Raw genomic sequence first — 18,091 nt, forward strand, 5'->3', positions numbered from 1 at the left:
CTGCAGATGTCTACCTTTCTCTTCCCCTCTCTGTCTTCCCCTCCTCTCTCCATTTCTCTCTGTCCTATCCAACAACAACATCAATAACAATAACAACAACAATAAAACAACAAGGGCAACAAAAGGGAATAAATAAATATTAGTAAAAATAAGGTAAACATTACAAAAACATAGATAACATAATTGCTTCCCAAATTAGTGGCTATTATTCAAAAGACAAGAAACGTGTGGTGGTCCGGGAGGTGGCGCAGTGGATAAGGCTTTGGACTCTCAAGCATGAGGTCCCAAGTCCAATCCCCGTCAGCACATGTACTAGAGTGATGTCTGGTTCTTTCTCTCTCTCCTATTATTTCTCATAAATAAATAAAATATTTTTTAAAAAGACAAGAAATAAGAACTGATGGCCAGGATGGGGAGATAGTATAATGGTTATGTGAAACACTTCCATGCCTGTAGCTCTGAAATCCCAGGTTTTTTTGTTTTTTTTTTTGCCTCCAGGGTTATTGCTGGGGCTCGTTGCCTACACTATGAATCCACTGCTCCTGGAGGCTGTTTTTTTCCTTTTGTTGTCCTAGTTGTTTATCATTTTTATTGTTGTTATTATTATTATCATTGTCATTGTTGGATAGAACAAAGAGAAATCCAGAAAGGAGGGGAAGACAGAGAGGGGGAGAGAAAGACAGACACCTGCACACCTGCTTTACCGCTTCCAAGAAACCCCTCCCCAGTACAGGTGGGGAGCCGGGTCTCGAACCAGGATCCTTACACCGATCCTTGAGCTTTGCGCCACCTGCACTTAACCCACTGCGCTATCACCCGACCCCCCTTTCTTCCTTCCTTCCTTCCTTCCTTCCTTCCTTCCTTCCTTTCTTTCTTCCATCCTTCCTTTCTTCCCTCCTTTTCTTTTCTTTTTTTTAAAAAATAATTTATTTCTTTATTGGGGAATTAATGTTTTACATTCAACAGTAAATACAATAGTTTGTACATGCATAACATTTCCCACTTTCTTTCTTTCTTAACACACACACAGTCCACCAAGAGCAGTGGTATAATGTATTTGTGGAGTCCTAGCGATAACCCTGGCAGCAAGTAAATAAATAAGAAAAAGAAAAGGAAGGGGTAGCTAGCATAATGCTTATGAAACAGCCTCTCTTGCTTGAGGCTCTAAAGTCTCAGGTTCAAATCCCTGAATCACCATAAGCCAGAGCTAATCAGTGCTATGATAAAAGAGAGAGAGAGAAGAGAAGGGAAGAGAAGGGAAGGGAAGGGAAGGGAAGGGAAGGGAAGGGAAGGGAAGGGAAGGGAAGGGAAGGGAAGGGAAGGGAAGGGAAGGGAAGGGAAGGGAAGGAGGAAAGAAAGAGAAATATTAAATCTTGGAGACTGGGTGGTGGCATACTACATTAAGCCACAAAGTATGAAGCATAAGGACCAGTTCAAGCCCCCGGCTCTCCACCTGCAGGGGGGCTACTTCACAAGTAGTGAAGCAGGTCTGCAGGTGTCTTTCTTCCTCTTTATCTTTCCCCCACCTCAATTTCTCTCCACCCTATCCAAAAAAAAAAATAATAATAAATAAATGGCCACAGGAGCAGTGGATTTGTAGTGCAGACACTGAGCCCCAGCAATAACACTAGAGGGAAAAAAAAAAAAAAAATATATATATATATATATATATTCTTGTCATTTGCAACAAAATGGTAAAATAAGCAAATCATAGAGACAAAAGTGTTGTGGTTTGATTCATAAAGAGAGTATATAAATAAACTAAGTAAAATTAAAGTGAACCTTTGGGTTATATGACCAATTACCAGAAGGGAAATGGGGGGGGGGGGCAGGTTTTAAGTTGGGTGAAAGGGGATACACCTGATTTTCAATGGTTCAAACCTGAAACTTATGTTTTTTTATTTTAAATTTTTTATATTTATTTATTTATTTTCCCTTTTGTTGCCCTTGTTGTTTTTTTACTGTCACTATAGTTATTGTTATTGTTATGGATGCCATCCTTGTTAGATAGGACAGAGAGAAATGGAGAGAGGAGGGGAAGAGAAAGAGAGACACCTGAAGATCTGTTTCACCGCTGTGAAGCAAACCCTGTGCAGGTGGGGAGCCGGGGACTTGAACCGGGATCCTTATGCCAGTGCTTGTGCTTCGTGCCACGTGCGCTTAAGAAACTTACGTTGTGTGGAATTGTACCCCTCCTACCCTATGGTTTTGTTAATTAATCCTTTTAAAAATAAAAATAAATAAATAAGAAACTTACATTTTAATGCAATTTTTAAAATTAAAGGCCCTTAACAGAGAACTTACTAATTAATTTTTTAATTTATTTACTATTGGACAGAGAACAGAAAGAAACTGAGAGGGGACGGGAGATATAGAGGGAGACAGAGAGACACCTGCAGCCCTTCTTCACTGCTTGTGAAGCTTTCCCCCTACATGTAGGAGGGCCTTGAACCTGGATCCTTGCGCACTGTAATGTGTGTGCTTAACCAGGTGCGCCACTGCCCGGCCTCCCTTACATATTAACTTAAATGCTCCAAAGTTAGTTTTGTAGGGGAGCCAGCCAGGCAGAGTTCAATCCCCGGCAGCACATGGACCAGAGTGATGGCTGGTTCTTTCTCTCCTCCTTTCTCATGAGTAAATAAATAAATTCTTTAAAAAAATTTTTTATTAAAAAATAAAGCAAAAAAATATTTACTGGTTTTGTAAGCCCCCTCTTGGGTGCAAGAGACAAGGACTAGTTTAGATGAAAAGAGAAGCATATTAGATGATAGGAAAACTGGAGGGAGGGGAGGAGGAGTCTGGCTGCGTCTCCACTTGAGCAGAGCATCAGCACCATTGCTTCTAACAGCTTCTGTGCATGTGCTCCCCCGAATTCCAGCCCTAGACCACATTTCTACAACTTCATAGCAGAAATAAAATCTCTCCTCTCTGCAAGGTCACTTAAAACACTGGAGAATAACTCTAGCTGGCCCAACTCTGACCCATGCTACTCATCACTGAAAGGGAGAGGAGGGGACAGCAGCTGGGAGTATAAACATTCAAGAAGTCTGTTACCTTCTACATTTCCTCCAGATCTTCAAATACATACCAGACATTCTTAATGTACACACAGTAAGCTAGCCAATTCTAAAGGCAATTGCTAAAATTAAACCATAAGAAACATTACATCTACTGTGTAAGAAATTTTGCCAAATGATCACATTTAAGAAACACAACTCTGAATGATAATTATAACTTTCCCCCAATGTACAAAGATCAGTGATTGATTGATTTTTACCAGAGCGCTCAGCTCTGGCTTATAGTACTGTAGACAGATTGAATCTGGGACTTTTCTTTTTCTTTTATTTTCCCTTTACTGGGCGATTTATGTTTTACACTCAACAGTAAATACAATAGTTTGTACATGCATAACATTTCTCAGTCTTCCACATAACAATACAAGACCCAGTAGGTCCTCTGTCATCCTCTTCCAGAACCTGGGACTTTAGATCTATCTTCAGGTATAATAGTCTCTGCTAGCTCTCTCACCCCATTTTTTTTTTTAGTATTTTATTTATTTTATTTTTGAGAGAGATGCAAAGAGAGACACAAACAGAGAGAAACACCAGAGCACTGCTCAGCTCTGGCTTATGGTGGTGCGGGGGATTGAACCTGGGATTTAGGAGCCTCAGGCATGAGAGTCTCTTTGCGAAACCATTATGCTATCTCTCCTGCCCTCTCACCCCATTTTTTAAAAAAGTATATTTATTTATTCATTCACTTATTGGATAGAGACAGATAGAAATTGAGAGGGAATTTGGAGAGAGAGAACTGTAGCACTGCTTTATCCCTTATGAAACTTGTGTATTGTAAGATGTGTGTTTAACCAAGTATGCCATCACCTATCCCCTGAGCCGTGATCTCCTTCATTTCATATTCTCTAATATAAGAAATATAGACTTACTGTTGAGTGTAAAACATTAATTCCCCAATAATAAAAAAAAATTTTTAAATTCTAGATGAGGGCCAGCAAGATAGCTCACCTGGGAGCACGTATTCTTTTCCATGTTCAGAATAAAATTAATAGGGGGTTGGGTTAAATGCACTGTGGGTGGGTTAAATGAACAGTGCAGTGGGTTAAATGCATATAGCACGAAACTTGAGGACCAGCATAAGGGTCCTGGTTCAAGTCCCCGGCTCCCCACCTGCAGGGGGTCGCTTCACAAGCGGTGAAGCAAGTCTGCAGGTGTCTATCTTTCTCTCCCCATCTCTGTCTTCCCCTCCTTTCTCCATTTCTCTCTGTCCTATCTGGCAACAACAACACCAATAACAACAATAATAATAACCACAACAATGATAAAAACAATAAGGGCAACAAAAAGGAAAAATAAATAAATAAAAATATATATATATATATATATATATATATACTATCCCCCTTCCCTCTCAATTTCTGACTGTCTCTATCCAATAGATAATAAAAATATTTAAAACTATATATATTCTACTTCCATTTTAATGAGTGATGTATATATATATATACATCATGTATATATATACATCATATATATATATACATCACTCATTAAAATGGAAGTAGAATATATATAGTTTTAAATATTTTTGGAGAGAGAGAGAGAGAGAGAGAGAGACCAGAACACTGCTCAGATATAGCTTATGGTGGTATTGAGGGAGCCTCAGAGGATTAGGCATGAAAGTCTTTGATTTTTAATATTTATTTGTTTATTTATTATTGGATAGAGACAGAGAGAAATTGAGATGGGAAGAGATAAAGAGGGAGAGAGAGACAGAGAGATACCTGGAGCCTGCTTCACCACTTGTGAAGCTTTCTCCCTGCAGGTGGAAACCAGGGGCTTGAACCTGGGTCCTTGTGCACTTAATTAGGTATGCCACCACCTGGCCCCCTGAAAATCTACTGCATATCCATTATGCTGTCTCCCCAAGCCTGTGATCTGCTTCTGTCTCTCTGTCTCTACCTGAAAGTGACACCTAGAGCAGTAAAGCCTCAGCCAAAAAAAAAAAAAAATCCTAAAAGAGAAATCATTCCTTGTTCCTGTATAAAATTGTCTTCTGGGAGTCGGGCGGTAGCGCAGTGGGTTAAGGGCAAGTGGTGCAAAGCACAAGGAAGGTAGTAAGGATTCCCCGGCTCCCCACCTGCAGGGGAGTCGCTTCACAGGCAGTGAAGCAGGTCTGCAGGTGTCTAACTTTCCCTCCCCCCTCTGTCTTCCCCTTCTCTACATTTCTCTCTGTCCTATCCAGCAATGACAACATCAACAACAATAATAACTACAACAACAATAAAATAAGAAGGGCAACAAAAGGGAAAATAAAAAAATTGTCTTTTTTAAAAAAATAAATGTTTTGTTTATTTATTCCCTTTTGTTGCCCTTGTTGTTTTATTGTTGTAGTTACTGATGTCGTCATTGTTGGTTAGGACAATGAGAAATGGAGACAGGAGGGACAGAGAGGGGGAGAGAAAGACAGACACCTGCAGACCTGCTTCACCGCCTGTGAAGCTACGCCCCTGCAGGTGGGGAGCCGGGGGCTCGAACCGGGATCCTTAAGCTGATCCTTGTGCTTTGCACCACCTGCGCTTAACCCACTGCGCCACCACCCGGGTCCCCAAAATTGTCTTCTATCTCCCTTTCTTGCTTTCCTAATAACTGAATCCTTCAAGACCTTGCAACTATCCTTACTAAAATTCTCTCGTTTGTTTAATTTTGAAGAAAAGACATTTTTAGTAAGTTTCTCAACTCATGTTTTAAAAATATTTTGAGGAAAAACATTGTCTTTTCCAAACCAACCTGTACAAGTTGTCTAGGATTACAGATGCCTGACAACTCTCTGGGCTCTTTTCTTTTTTAATCATTTAATATCATTACAGTTCATCTTAATATTCTTTGCCTATCTCTCTTACCCCCTATCCTTACCCCACTCCCATTCCCTGGAATTGGGATGTAGTATACATGTAATTTTACCACTTCGAGGCTGACCTTTTCACATCATTATTATTATTGAGGATTATTATTATTTATTTCAGATCAAGAGAGACAGACACCATAGCACTAGAGTGTCCCCAATGCCATGACAGGCCTATGTGGTTCCAGAACTCAGATCTGGGCCATGAGCACACATGATAAGACACATAACCTGTCAGGTGGGCTACTTTTTTGTCCTTCCTACCTGTATCCTTCTCTCTCTCACTTTATCTTTCTCTTCATCTCTAAGATATTAATTGCTTTCTCTCTGTTTTGTTTCATTTTCACTCTTAGGAGGATACGATAAAGCTTTCCAGATGTCACAGGACATGTCACTCGCTAATTAAATGCGTCTTTTCACATTGTTGTACTTCTAGAAGTTTCTTTCTTTTTTTTTTTTTTTCCTCCAGAGTTATTGCTGGGGCTCGCGCCTGCACCATAAATCCACTGCTCCTGGAGGCTACTTTTTACCTCTTTTGTTGCCCTTGTTGTTTTAACGTTGTTGTGGTTATTATTGTTGTTGATGTCGTTGTTGGATAGGACAGAGAGAAATGGAGAGAGGTGGGGAGACAGAGAGGGGGAGAGAAAGAGACACCTGCAGACCTACTTCACCCCTGTAAAGTGACTCCCCTGCAGGTGGGGAGCTGGGGGCTCGAACCGGGATCCTTCCTCTGGTCCTTGCGCTTTGCGCCACGTGATTGAACTCAGGAACCAATGCTCTATCCACTGTACCATCTCTCAGACCACTCTATAAGATTATTTAACTTTATTTCATTTGATAGGATAGAGAGACACTGAGATGGAAAGGGAATAGAGAGGGAAAGAGAAATAGACACCTACAGTACTGCTTTACCACTTGGGAAATTTGGGAACCGGGGGCTTGAACCCAGGTCCCTGTACATGGTGACATGTGCACTTAGCCACCCAGACCTCTTAAATTTTTAAAAATTTTTAAAAATATTTATTTTCCCTTTTGTTGCCCTTTTTAAAAAATATTTATTTATTCCATTTTGTTGCCCTTGTTGTTTAACATTGTTGTGGTTAGTGATGTCGTTGTTGTTGGGTAGGACAGAGAGAAATGGAGAGAGGAGTGGAAGACAGAGAGGGGGAGAGAAAGACACCTACAGTCCTACTTTACCGCTTGTGAAGCGACTCCCCTGCAGATGGGGATCCAGGAGCTTGAACCAGGAGCCTTACGCTGGTCCTTGCGCTTTGTGTCACGTGCGCTTAACCCGCTGCGCCACCGCCCGATCCCCCCCCATCTTTATTTGCTACTCTTTTTAAATTTTTTTTTCTCCAGGGTTATTGCTGGGACTCGGTGCCTGCACTACAAATCCACTGCTCCTGGAGACTTTTTTTCCTCCCCTTTTTGTAGCCCTTGTTGTTTATTGCTGTTATTATTATTGTTGTCATTGCTGTCGTTGTTGTTGGATAGGACAAAGAGAAATCGAGAGAGGATGGAAAGACAGAAAAGGGGAAAGATAGACACCTGCAGACCTGCTTCACCACCTGTGAAGCGACGCCCCTTCAAGTGGGGAGCTGGGAGCTCCAACTGGGATCCTTATGCTGGTCCTTGCGCTTTGCGCCATGTGCGCTTAACCTGCTGCGCTACCGCCCGACTTCCCGTAACTTTTTAAATACTTGCATTATGGGGTTGGGTAGTGATGCACTTGATTAAGCGTTTATGTTACAACGCCCAGAGACCTGGGTTCAAGTCCCTGGTCCTCAACTGCAGGGTGAAAACTTCACAAGTGGGGAGCAGGACTGCAGGTGTCTTGTCTTTTTCCCTCTCTTACTTTCCCCTTCTCAATTACTGGCTGTCTCTATCAAATAAATTAAGATAATACCGATTTTTATTTTATAAAGTAAAAATATATTTGCACTATTTCACGAGAGTACTGCCCAGCTCTTGCTTATGGTGTTTGCTGGGGATTGAACCTGGGAGCTCAGGGCCTCACGCATAACAGTCAACTTTTAAGTTTTTTTTTTTTTTTAAGTCATCATTATTAAGCACCAGAGGAAGTTTCAGTGTTGTGGTGCCTCTCCCTCTCCTTCTCTTCCTCTCTATCTGAATGAAGTGGTGAAATTGCACATGTGAGGTCTTGGCTCCACCAAAAAAGAAGGAAGAGGAGAGAGAACACCATCACTCTGAAACATGTTGCACTACCAAGGACTGAACTGGGGGCCTCACCCCTGTTCTATCCCCTGTGCCACCTCCTAGGATGCACGTCTCTCTTCTTCAGGCTTCTCTGGCATCACCGACCTGCGAGCGTTGAGGTAAGTGACAAGTGACCTAAAAATAAGAAAACACAGTTATAACAAAGGAGGGCACAGGATGTAAAGGTGACTGCTGATTGCTTCATTTTTAGATGCCACACTGAGGATGATAACAATGTAACAATGATTTCCACCTTCTTTCTTCTCGCAGCCTTGGCCTGCCTGCAGATACACAAGGAAAATCTAGAAGGCAGTGGCCACATAACAGGTGGCAAGGGCCGGCCTGCAGCTACCAGAAAATCCGGGCTGAACAAGTGGTGCAGAGCCGGCTGGTGAATTTGCCAGCGGAACCCATGCGCTCGTAGTCGCAGTTGCACCAGTCGCAGTCGCAATAGCACAACAGGCGGGGAAGTGCGCGTGGAGGCGCTTCCGGCGGTATAGGAAGCACTAGCTTTGCTAAATTCTGGGGCGGGGCCTGCAAGTCTCATCTGCTGCTTCCAATCCCCTCGGGAGTCACCGAGGAGCCCGAGGTTCCCGCGCGATTTCCTGGAGGCGCGTTGCAGGCAGGCGGAATAGCCTGCTTGTCTCAGGTTCAGACGTGCCTTGGTGGGACGTGCCTTTCGCGCATGACTGGCCCTGCACGACCCCTGGTTACTGGAGCTTAAAAAGGGGGCCAGGGCGAAGATCGGATTAAATAAGATTCCTCTGCGGACTCAGTGCCCTTAATTTCTGCAAGCCTATACTGTAAAAAAAAAAAAAATGAAGAAATTAAGGCTTAAAGAACTAGAGAGTCGCCTGCAACAAGTAGATGGATTTGAAAAGCCCAAACTGCTTCTAGAACAGTACCCGACCCGGCCGCACATTGCAGGTAGGGCTCCTGGTGGCCACCAGCTTGCTTCGTGGCTTATTTTGCGTACATCACCTTCAAGAGTTTTTCCCTAACCCCACAACCGAAGACCCCTTCTACACACTTTCATAGTTTGGTTTTTCTACACACCCCTTAGCTCTGTCAGACACCCTTTTGCTGTTCAATTCTTGGGGAAGAACTGCATTTTTTTATTTTAACAGGTGATCTGAGAATCCGCAGTCTTCTTGATGTGAGAGATTGGAACGAGGACACAAGGAAAAATTCATAATATGTGATCAAAGTCATTAATTATCCTTTTTTTTTATTTAAGAAAGGATTAATTAACAAAACCATAGGGTAGGAGGGGTACAATTCCACACAATTCCCACCGCCCAATCTCCATATCCCACCCCCTCCCCCGATAGCTTTCCCATTCTCTATCCCTCTGGGAGTATGGACCCAGGGTCATTGTGGGTTGCAGAAGGTAGAAGGTCTGGCTTCTGTAATTGCTTCCCCACTGAACATGGGCGTTGACTGGTCGGTCCATACTCCCAGTCCATTAATTATCCTTAGGAACATGAATTTGGTGGGAAGACGTGGTAGGAGAAAATTGTTTTAGCTACAACACAATTATGTTTCTAAGCAATGAAAGTCAAGGAAAATAGATGCATACCCACACTCCCAATATTACCTAGAAAGAAATCGGGAATGAAATCGGAGCTATAAGACACGAAGTTTTAGTCATTAGCACAAATTGGATTTTGCTCACCATTTTGCTTATTTCCTAATGTGTTTTCTGTTTTTATTTTTCATTGTTTAGCCTGTATGCTGTATACAATTCACAATACGTACAATGACATTGAAAACAAGCTTATCGCAGATCTAGGATGTGGTTGTGGAGTGCTTACCATCGGATCTGCAATGTTAGGAGCAGGGTAGGTGATCCAGTATATACTGTTTGGGTCTTGGCTGGCATGACAGGAGCAACTGAATTGTATTCGATTTTTTTGTAAGAAATAGAGATAGATCACAGCACTGAAGCTTCCTTCAAGGCAGTGGGGACAAAGCTCGAAGCTGGGTCATATTAATGAGATAGAGAAGGATAGGGAAACAATTAGAACATTACTCTGACACATGCAATGCCAGGGATCAAACCTGGAACCTCATGCTTGAGGTTTTGTCCACTGCACCACCTCCCAGGACACTGTATTAAGTTTTATTTATTTAGTTAGTTATTCCCTTTTGTTGCCCTTGTTGCTTTTTTATTGTTGATGATGTCGTCATTGTTGGTTAGGACAGAGAGAAATGGGGAGAGGAAGGGAAGACAGAGAGGGGGAGAGAAACACTTGCAGACCTGCTTCACCGCCTGTGAAGCGACTCCCCTGCAGGTGGGGAGCCAGGGGCTCTAACCGGGATCCTTATGCCGGTCCTTGTGCTTTGCACCACCTGCACTTAACCCACTTTGCTACCGCCCGACTCCCTGTATTAAGTTTATACTCATACTCTGCAATATAAGAAAAGGGGAGAGAGGACAAGAATCTGATACTGGTGGCCCAGGAGGTGGTATAGTGGATAACGTATCAGACTCTTAAGCATGAGGTTCTGAGTTTGATCCTAGACCAAATGTACCAAAATGATAATCTTTCTCTTACCCCTTCCTCCACTAATAAATAAATAAATATATATATATATATATATATATTTTTTTTAATCAGCACTGCTCAGCTCTGACTTATGGTGGTGCGGGGGATTGAACCTGGGACTTTGGAGTCTCAGACATGAGAGTCACTTTGCATAACCATTATGCTGTCTACCCTGCCCTATAAATAAATATATTCTAAAGGCTTTATTTAAATAAAGCAGGGGCTTTATTTAAATAAAGAGGGATCATATATTGGTTATGCAAAAAGACTTTCATACCTGAGGCAACAAAGGTCCCAGGTTCTATCCCAAGTTCCATCACAAGCCAGAAGTGAGCATTGCTCTGGTATAATTTTATTTTTTATGTTTATTTATTTATTTTTTATTATTATTTTTTTTTGGTTTGAGATTATTTATTTATTTTTTTTTTTTAATTTTTTATTTAAGAAAGGATTAGTGAACAAAAGCATAAGGTAGGAGGGGTACAACTCCACACAATTCCCAACACCCAATCCCCATAACCCACCCCCTCCCATGGTAGCTTTCCCATTCTCTATCCCTCTGGGAGCATGGACCCAGGGTCGTTGAGGGTTGCAGAAGGTAGAAGGTCTGGCTTCTGTAATTGCTCCCCCTATGTTTATTTATTTATGAGAGAACCTGAGCACCACTCTGGCGCACAGAAGCACAAGGACCTGCATAAGGATCCCGGTTCGAGCCCCCGGCTCCCCACCTGCAGAGAAGTTGCTTCACAGGCGGTGAAGCAGTTATCTCTCTCTCCCCCTCTCTGTCTACCCCTCCTCTCTCCATTTCTCTCTGTCCCATCCAACAGTGACAGTAATAACCAACAATAAAACAACAAGGGCAATGAAAGGCAATAAATAAATAAATATTAAATAATAAAAAAGGAATCTGATACTGAGTATACTTTTAGTGAGTAATAAGATAAAGCAAGCTACCAAAAAGGAAAATAAAAAACAGAAGTCCAGCAGCATTTTATATAAGCCTAGGTTCCCCACCCCTTCCAGATTAGGAAATCATGATTTGAAATGCACCTCTTTTTTATTTTGTCAGTTAAAAAGTTACATGGGAAGAGTCAGGCAGTAGTGCAGTGAGTTAAGCGCAAGGACCAGAGTAAGGATCCTGGTTCCAGCCCCCAGCTCCCCACCTGCAGGGGAGTCCTTCACAGGCCGTGAAGCAGGTGTGCAGGTGTCTATCTTTCTCTCCCCCTCCCTGTCTTCCCCTCCTTTCTCCATTTCTCTCTGTCCTATCCAACAACAATGACATCAATAACAACAACATAATAACTACAACAATAAAACGGGCAACAAAAGGAAATAAATAATAATAATAAAAAGTTACATGGTTTGGGTGGGGGGTAGATAGCATAATGACTATGCAAAGAGACTCTCATGCCTGAGGCTCAGGTTCAATCCCCCTCACCACCTTGAGCCAGAGCTGATCAGTGCTCTGATTTGAAAAAATTAAATAAAGTAACAACAAAAAAAGCTACATGCTGTCATTGTTGTTTTGAGTTGGGAACAAGTCATTGCTTTTTTCTTTGTTTTCTATGTCTAGGTTGTGTGTTGGATTTGACATAGATGAAGATGCACTGGAAATATTTAATAGGAATGTGGAGGAGTTTGAGTTAGCCAATGTTGAAATGATTCAATGTGATGTGTGCTCATTACCTAGCAGAATGTCCAAGTCATTTGACACAGTAATTATGAATCCTCCATTTGGGACCAAAAATAATAAAGGTCAGTAATAAGAATTAGATGTAATGTTGTATTTGTTAGTAATAAGAATTAGATGTAATGTTTTATTTATAGAAAAGCCTTTTGGGCAGGGGGAGATAGCATAATGGTTATGCAAAGACTCTCATGCCTGAGGCTTCAAAGTCCCAGGTTCAATCCCCTGAACCACCATAAACCAGAGCTGAACAGTGCTCTGGTTAAAAAAAAAAAAAAGCCTTTTATTTTATTAATGATTGATAGAGGTTTACAAGATTATAAAATCATGGGTGTATTACTACACTGCAGCCAACACCAAAGTTTTTTGCCCCCAATCCTCCCAAACCTAGCCACCATAGATCTCAAAGTCTTAGAGATTGTTTACTTCTGCTGCTGCTTTTGCTTTATTTAGTTTTTGGTTTTTTTTTTAATTTTTATTTATTTTCCCTTTGTTGCCCTTGTTGTTTAACATTGTTGTGGTCATTGATGTCGTTGTTGTTGGAAAGAACAGAGAGAAAATGCAGAGAGGGGGAGAGAAAGACAGACACACCTGCAGACCTGCTTCACCGCCTGTGAAGCGACTCCCCTGCAGGTGGGGAGCCAGGGATTTGAACCAGGATCCTTATGCTGGTCCTTGCGCTTTGCACCACGTGTGCTTAACCTGCTGCACCACCGCCTGACTCCCTAGTTTCTGTTTTTAAAGTTTTTTAAAAAATATTTATTTATTCCCTTTTGTTACCCTTATTTTATTGTTGTCGTTGTTCTTTGATAGAACAGAGAGAAATGGAGAGAGGATGGGGAGGACAGAGGCGGGGAGAGAAAGATAGACACCTGCAGACCTGCTTCATCACCTGCAAAGCGACTCCCCTGCAAGTGGGGAGCTGGGATCCTTAACAGTGGAGGGCGGGGATGGAATAGGCTTCACAAGCGGTAAAGCAGTGTTGCTAGTGTCTCTTTCTCTCCTCTTAGTTTCTTTCTGTTCTATCAAGTAAAAGAATAAAAAAAGGGGTATTAAAGTTTTTACCTATTGGTTTTTAACCAGATCACAATTTAAGGTTTTACTGTATTACCCTTAAAAGAAATTTAGATATTAACTGTCCCCTACCACATTACAGAGTCTAAAATTGCTGTTTTGGAATCTGGAAAAAAATGTTTCAAAATTCTCAATTTTTACTTAATCTATTTTGATAACAGGTAGGTGATTTAAATGGGAACTTTTTCTAATCTCACTAGGGACAGACATGGTCTTTCTGAAGACTGCTTTGGAAATGGCAAGAACAGCAGTATATTCGCTACACAAATCCTCAACTAGAGAAGTAAGTTCAATTTATTATTATTTTAAAAATGTTTTAAACTATTTATTCCCTTTTGTTGCCCTTGTTGTTTTATTGTTGTAGTTATTACTATTGTAGTTATTGATATTGTTGTTGTTGAATAGGTCAGAGAGAAATGGAAAGAGGAGGGGAAGACAGAGGGGGAGAGAAAGACACTTGCAGACCTGTGAAGCGACTCCCCTGCAGGTGGGGATCCAGGGGCTTGAACTGGGATCCTTAGGCTGGTCCTTGCACTTTGCACCACATGTGCTTAACCCGCTGAGCTACCACCTGCCACCTGACTCCCTAGTTCAAATTATTGTGATATTCTGTATCACTTAATTTTCTTTTTTTTTTTTTTCACTTTTCAATTCATGACAAGATTACAGTTTTATATGTTATGGCATTATTTCTCCTGACCATTCAAATTCATTTTTTATTATTCTTTGTAATATTTATTCCCTTTTGTTGCCCTTGTTGTTTTATTGTTGTAGTTATTGTTGTTGTTGTTGATGTCATCGTTGTTGGATATAACAGGGAGAACTCGAGAGAAGAGGGGAAGGCAGAGAGGGGGAGAGAAAGACACCAGCAGACCTGCTTCACTGCCTATGAAGTGACTTCCCTGCAAGTAGGGAGCCAGGGGCTGAAACCGGGATCCTTATGCTTTGCACCACCTGTGCTTAACCCACTGCACTACTGCCCGACTCCCTGATTTTTCATTTTTGAGAGAAACAGATTGGAATACTACTCAGCTCTGGCATGGTAGTACTGGGGACTGAACCTGGAATTCAGGCATGCAAGCACTGTATTCTTACATGCTGCACAATCTTCTTGGCTCTTCTAACCTTTCCTATTAGATAAAGACAGGCAGAAATTAAGAAGGGGGGGTGTGATAGAGAGGGACATAGACAGAGACACCTGCAACACTGTTTCACCACTCCAAAGCTTCCCCTGCAGGTGGGGACCAGAGGCTGGAACCTAGCTCCTTGTGCACTGTGACGTGCATGTTGAACCAGCTGCACCACCACCCAGCCCCAATTTTTGGTTTTTTTGTCTCCAGAGTTACTTCTAGGTACCGGCATTATGAATCCACTGATCCTGGTGGCCTTTTTTCTTTCTCCTTTAAATAAATGTTTTTTTATTTTGTTTCATTTATTTTATAAATGTTTTATTTAGTTTTTTTTTATTTTTAAAAAATATTTATTTATTCCCTTTTGTTGCCGTTGTAGTTATTGTTGCTGTTACTGATGTCGTCATTGTTGGATAGGAAAGAGAAATGGAGAGAGGAGGGGAAGACAGAGAAGGGGAGAGAAAGACAGACACCTGCAGACCTGCTTCACCACCTGTGAAGAGACTCCCCTGCAGGTGGGGAGCCGGGGGCTGGAACCCGGATCCTTACAGCGGCCCTTGCGCTTTGCGCCACCTGCGCTTAACCCGCTGCGTTACCGCCCGACTCCCTAATAAATGTTTTAATGTTTATTTATTTATTTCCTTTTGTTGCCTTGTTGATTCTTAAGCTGGCCCTAGCGCTTTGCGCCATGTGCGCTTAACCTGCTGCGCTACTGCCCGACTCCCTCTCCTTACCTTTCTTACACCCTTTTAAATATCTGGCATCTAGAACTGATGGTGTTGTTTGTTTGATGTGGCATCAAGAAGTGAATACTGGACCTTTTATGTGCATACATGTGCCATATTGCAGAGTGGCTTCCCAGGTCCAACCTTCTGTTACTCTTAAAAAAAAAACAAAAAACCACCGTAGCACCACTCTACACACATGGGAAGGCATGTATTGTACCAAATGAGCTTTCTCCCAGCCCTGATTTTTTTTTTCCCTGATTATGTGTGTATCTAGCAGTAAGAGTGGTCCATACAGCTATGCAGAATACAACAAAACTTCACTAGTAACAAGTGATATGGAAAGCAAACACTAGTAGTAACTGGAGGCATGTGTTGAGAGAATTCCCAAGATTTTTTTGTTTGTTTGTTTTTTGCCATGTTTGATTCTGAGGCTCGGTGCCTGCATGCTTCCACCACCTCTCCCCATGGCTTTGCGCCACCTGTACTTAGCCCGCTGCGCTACCGCCCAACTCCCGAAATAGTTCTTGTAGCCACATAGAAGGAACTCTCATACTTCCTATTTGGTACTGCCATTCTCCACCGCCAGGAGACTGCATTGTCAATATTGTCTTGGTGTAGTTACTAGTTGAAAAAAAAATTTTTTTTTTGCAGATTTGTATATATATTTTTAATCAGAGCATGAGTTTGTTTGCATAACCATTATGCTATCTACCCACCCAGATTTGTATTTGTTTAAATTTTTTTTTATTCTTTATCTATTTGATAGAGACAGCCAAAAATTAAGAGGAATGGGGAGTTAGAGAGATACATGCAGCACTGCTTCACCATTTGTGAAGCTTTCCCCCTGCAGGTGGGGACTGAGGGTTTGAACCCAGCTCCTTGTACACTATAACATGTGCACTCAATCAGGTGTACCACCACCCGGCCCCTTATTATTTTTTTTTAATATTTATTTATTCCCTTTTTGTTGCCATTGTTTTATTGTTGTAGTTATTGTCATCGTTGTTGGATAGGACAGAGAGAAATGGAGAGAGGAGGGGAAGACAGAGAGGGGGAGAGAAAGACAGACACCTGCAGACCTGCTTCACCACCTGTGAAGCGACTCCCCTGCAGGTGGGGAGCTGGGGGCTCGAACCGGGATCCTTATGCCAGTCCTTGGGCTTTGTGCCAACAGCGCTTTACCCGCTGCGCTACCGCCTGACTCCCCCCTTTTTTTTAAAAAAAAAAAAAAAATTGGGGGGAGTCAGGCGGTGGTAGTGCAGTGAGTTAACTGCACATGGCGCGAAGCACAAGGACCGGCATAAGGATCCTGGTGCACAAGTATTTCCACTAGCGAAAGTTAATGCATTTAAGAAATTAATCTGGAGGGGGCCGTGTGGTGGCGCCCTGATTGAACAAGGATCCAAGTTCAAGTCCCCGGTCCCCACTTGCAGGGGGAAAGCTTCACAAGTGGTGAAGCAGGGCTGCAGGTGTCTGTCTCTCCCTATTTCTGGCTGTCTCTAGATACTGTCAAAGATACTGTGAAAAAGGTATGAAGAATTTTTAGTATTGAGTCCCTATTTTATACTGTAGACATATCAGCTAATAAACTGGCAAGTTCTCTTTTTATTGTTTTTACCAGAGCACAGCCCAGCTCTGGCTTATGGAGGTACTGAACCTGGGACCTTTGGTACCTCAGGCATTGAAAGTCTCTTGTATTAAGTTGCTGTTATTTTCCCACAGATATGCAAATATAGCTATTGCCACATAGCCCTTTGTTAGGCATTTTGAAAATGTAATTCTTGGCTCATAGTTAAAGTTGGTAAGCCAGGTCCTATTTTAGTGTTGATCCCAGGCTTAGCCCATTCCTTCTTTTACATCTCTGCCAGAAGCAGCTATCTCATTGTATGATAAAACATCTAAAAGCTTTTTCAGTTGTCAGGGGAAGAGCTGAGCTGCTAGAATGCAGGACTTGCATGTCTGAGGCTCAAAGGTCCACCCTAGTGCATCTGAAATGATCTGGTTTCTCTCATATGAACTATTTCATATGAAATGTCTTTGTTTAAGAAGGGGGGGGGGTCTGGAGTCGGAAGTGCAAGGACCAGTGTAAGGATCCCGGTTCCAGCTCCCTGCTCCCCACCTGCAGGGGAGTGGCTTCACTGGCGGTGAAGCAGGTCTGCAGGTGTCTATCTCTCCCCGGTCTTCCCCTCTTGTCTCCATCTCTTTCTGTCCTATCCAACAATGACAACATCAGTAACAACAATGAAAAACAACAAGGGCAACAAAAGGGAAAAATAATTCTTAATTTTTTTTAAAAAAAAAGATATGTACTTAAAAATTATTTTAAAAAGGGGGGAGGGTTTGGGGAGATAGCACCACCATAATCCAGAGCTAAGTAGTGCTCTAATAAAAAACAAAGTGGGAGTCAGGCCGTAGTGCAGTGGGTTAAGCACATAATAATAATAATAATAATAATAAAGAATATCCATTTGAAAGTGTGAGTCTAAATTCTGATGAAATTTAGAAAATTTGAAAAACTTGGTATTAAGTATTAGTGAACTTATTTTGAAAATTATTTCAAATCAGCTCACATTATGTTATTTATGTTCAGCACATTCAAAAGAAAGCTGCAGAATGGAAAATCAAGATAGATATTATTGCAGGTAAGACTTTAAAAACCAGAGCATCACTTTGGCACTTGTAATGCTGGAGACTGAGTTATGTTTGCAAACCCGATGCTTCAGGGCTAGTGAAATAACTCAGGTACTGTTTCTTTGCCACAAGCCTCAACCAGGTTCAAGCCTGGCC

The 18,091-nt window shown here is 41.9% G+C and overlaps 1 protein-coding gene and 1 long non-coding RNA gene across 4 annotated transcripts in view; one reads left to right on the top strand and one right to left on the bottom strand.

The window, feature by feature from the left end:
• The window catches only part of METTL5 (methyltransferase 5, N6-adenosine), a 37,937-nt gene that overhangs the window by 16,506 nt on the left and 3,340 nt on the right, over positions 1-18,091 (top strand). For 2 of the 3 annotated variants that reach the window (XM_016195305.2, XM_007539298.3), the window contains exons 2-6: positions 8,407-9,063; positions 9,863-9,977; positions 12,259-12,440; positions 13,647-13,729; positions 17,895-17,946. In XM_016195305.2, the coding sequence (XP_016050791.1) occupies positions 8,955-9,063; positions 9,863-9,977; positions 12,259-12,440; positions 13,647-13,729; positions 17,895-17,946 (541 nt within the window). In that variant the 5' untranslated portion in view covers positions 8,407-8,954. The remainder of the gene's footprint in view (positions 1-8,406; positions 9,064-9,862; positions 9,978-12,258; positions 12,441-13,646; positions 13,730-17,894; positions 17,947-18,091) is intronic. The other variant, XM_016195306.2, reaches the window with a different exon arrangement.
• On the bottom strand, positions 2,706-8,512 carry LOC132534251 (uncharacterized). Its single transcript, XR_009545934.1, has 3 exons — positions 8,390-8,512; positions 8,170-8,271; positions 2,706-3,139 (listed from the first exon to the last, which is right to left on the bottom strand). It is a non-coding gene; the product is annotated as an uncharacterized LOC132534251 (long non-coding RNA).

Source organism: Erinaceus europaeus, chromosome 18 (genome assembly GCF_950295315.1).
Source record: "Erinaceus europaeus chromosome 18, mEriEur2.1, whole genome shotgun sequence".
NCBI classification, from domain to species: Eukaryota; Metazoa; Chordata; class Mammalia; order Eulipotyphla; family Erinaceidae; genus Erinaceus; species Erinaceus europaeus.